At 33.9% G+C, this 575-nt stretch overlaps 1 protein-coding gene across 1 annotated transcript in view; it reads left to right on the top strand.

Moving 5' to 3' along the window:
* Positions 1-238, top strand: part of EMH_0077940 (uncharacterized protein) — a gene marked incomplete at both ends in the record, with an annotated part of 2763 nt that extends 2525 nt beyond the window's left edge. The window contains one exon of the mRNA XM_013499928.1: positions 1-238. Coding sequence (XP_013355382.1) covers positions 1-238 — 238 coding nt within the window.
* Between the last annotated feature and the right edge of the window lie 337 nt (positions 239-575).

The following is a 575-nucleotide window of genomic DNA, read 5'->3' on the forward strand; positions in this document are numbered from 1 at the left end:
ACAGCAGCAGCTGCTGCTGCCTGCAATGCGGCTCCCTGCGGTGTCTCCGCAGCTCTCGGGGCCCCTCCTTGTGTCTCCTGGGGCCCCAGAGATGCAGCAGCAGCAGCTGCTGCTGCCTCATCAGCAGCAGCAGCAGCAGCAGCAGCAGCAGCAGCAGCAGTTGCTGCTGCAGATGATGAGGCAGGGGGGGGGCTGGGGTGTACATACACCTCAACACCCCGTACACCGCATGCAATGAAATTTTGTTTTTGTTTTTTGCTGCTGTTTTTTGTTTTTTTATTTATTTAAATAAATAAAAAAATAATAAAATAAATTTATTATAAAATACACAAAAATATATAATAAAGAAATGTAGTAATATATAGGAAACAAATAGAGATAATAAAATAAAGAGAAACAAAAAAATAAATAAATATAAAAATAAACAAAAACAAAAATATAAACAGAAACAAAAAAGTAAACACTGAACGCAACATAAACAAACCAAAAAAAACAAACAAAAACAAAAACAGAAAAAAAAAAAAAAAAAAAAAAAAAAAAAAAAAAAAAAAAAAAAAAAAAAAAAAAAAAAAAAA

This window comes from Eimeria mitis, genomic scaffold (assembly GCF_000499745.2).
Source record: "Eimeria mitis Houghton genomic scaffold, Emh_scaff4823, whole genome shotgun sequence".
NCBI lineage: Eukaryota > Apicomplexa > Conoidasida > Eucoccidiorida > Eimeriidae > Eimeria > Eimeria mitis.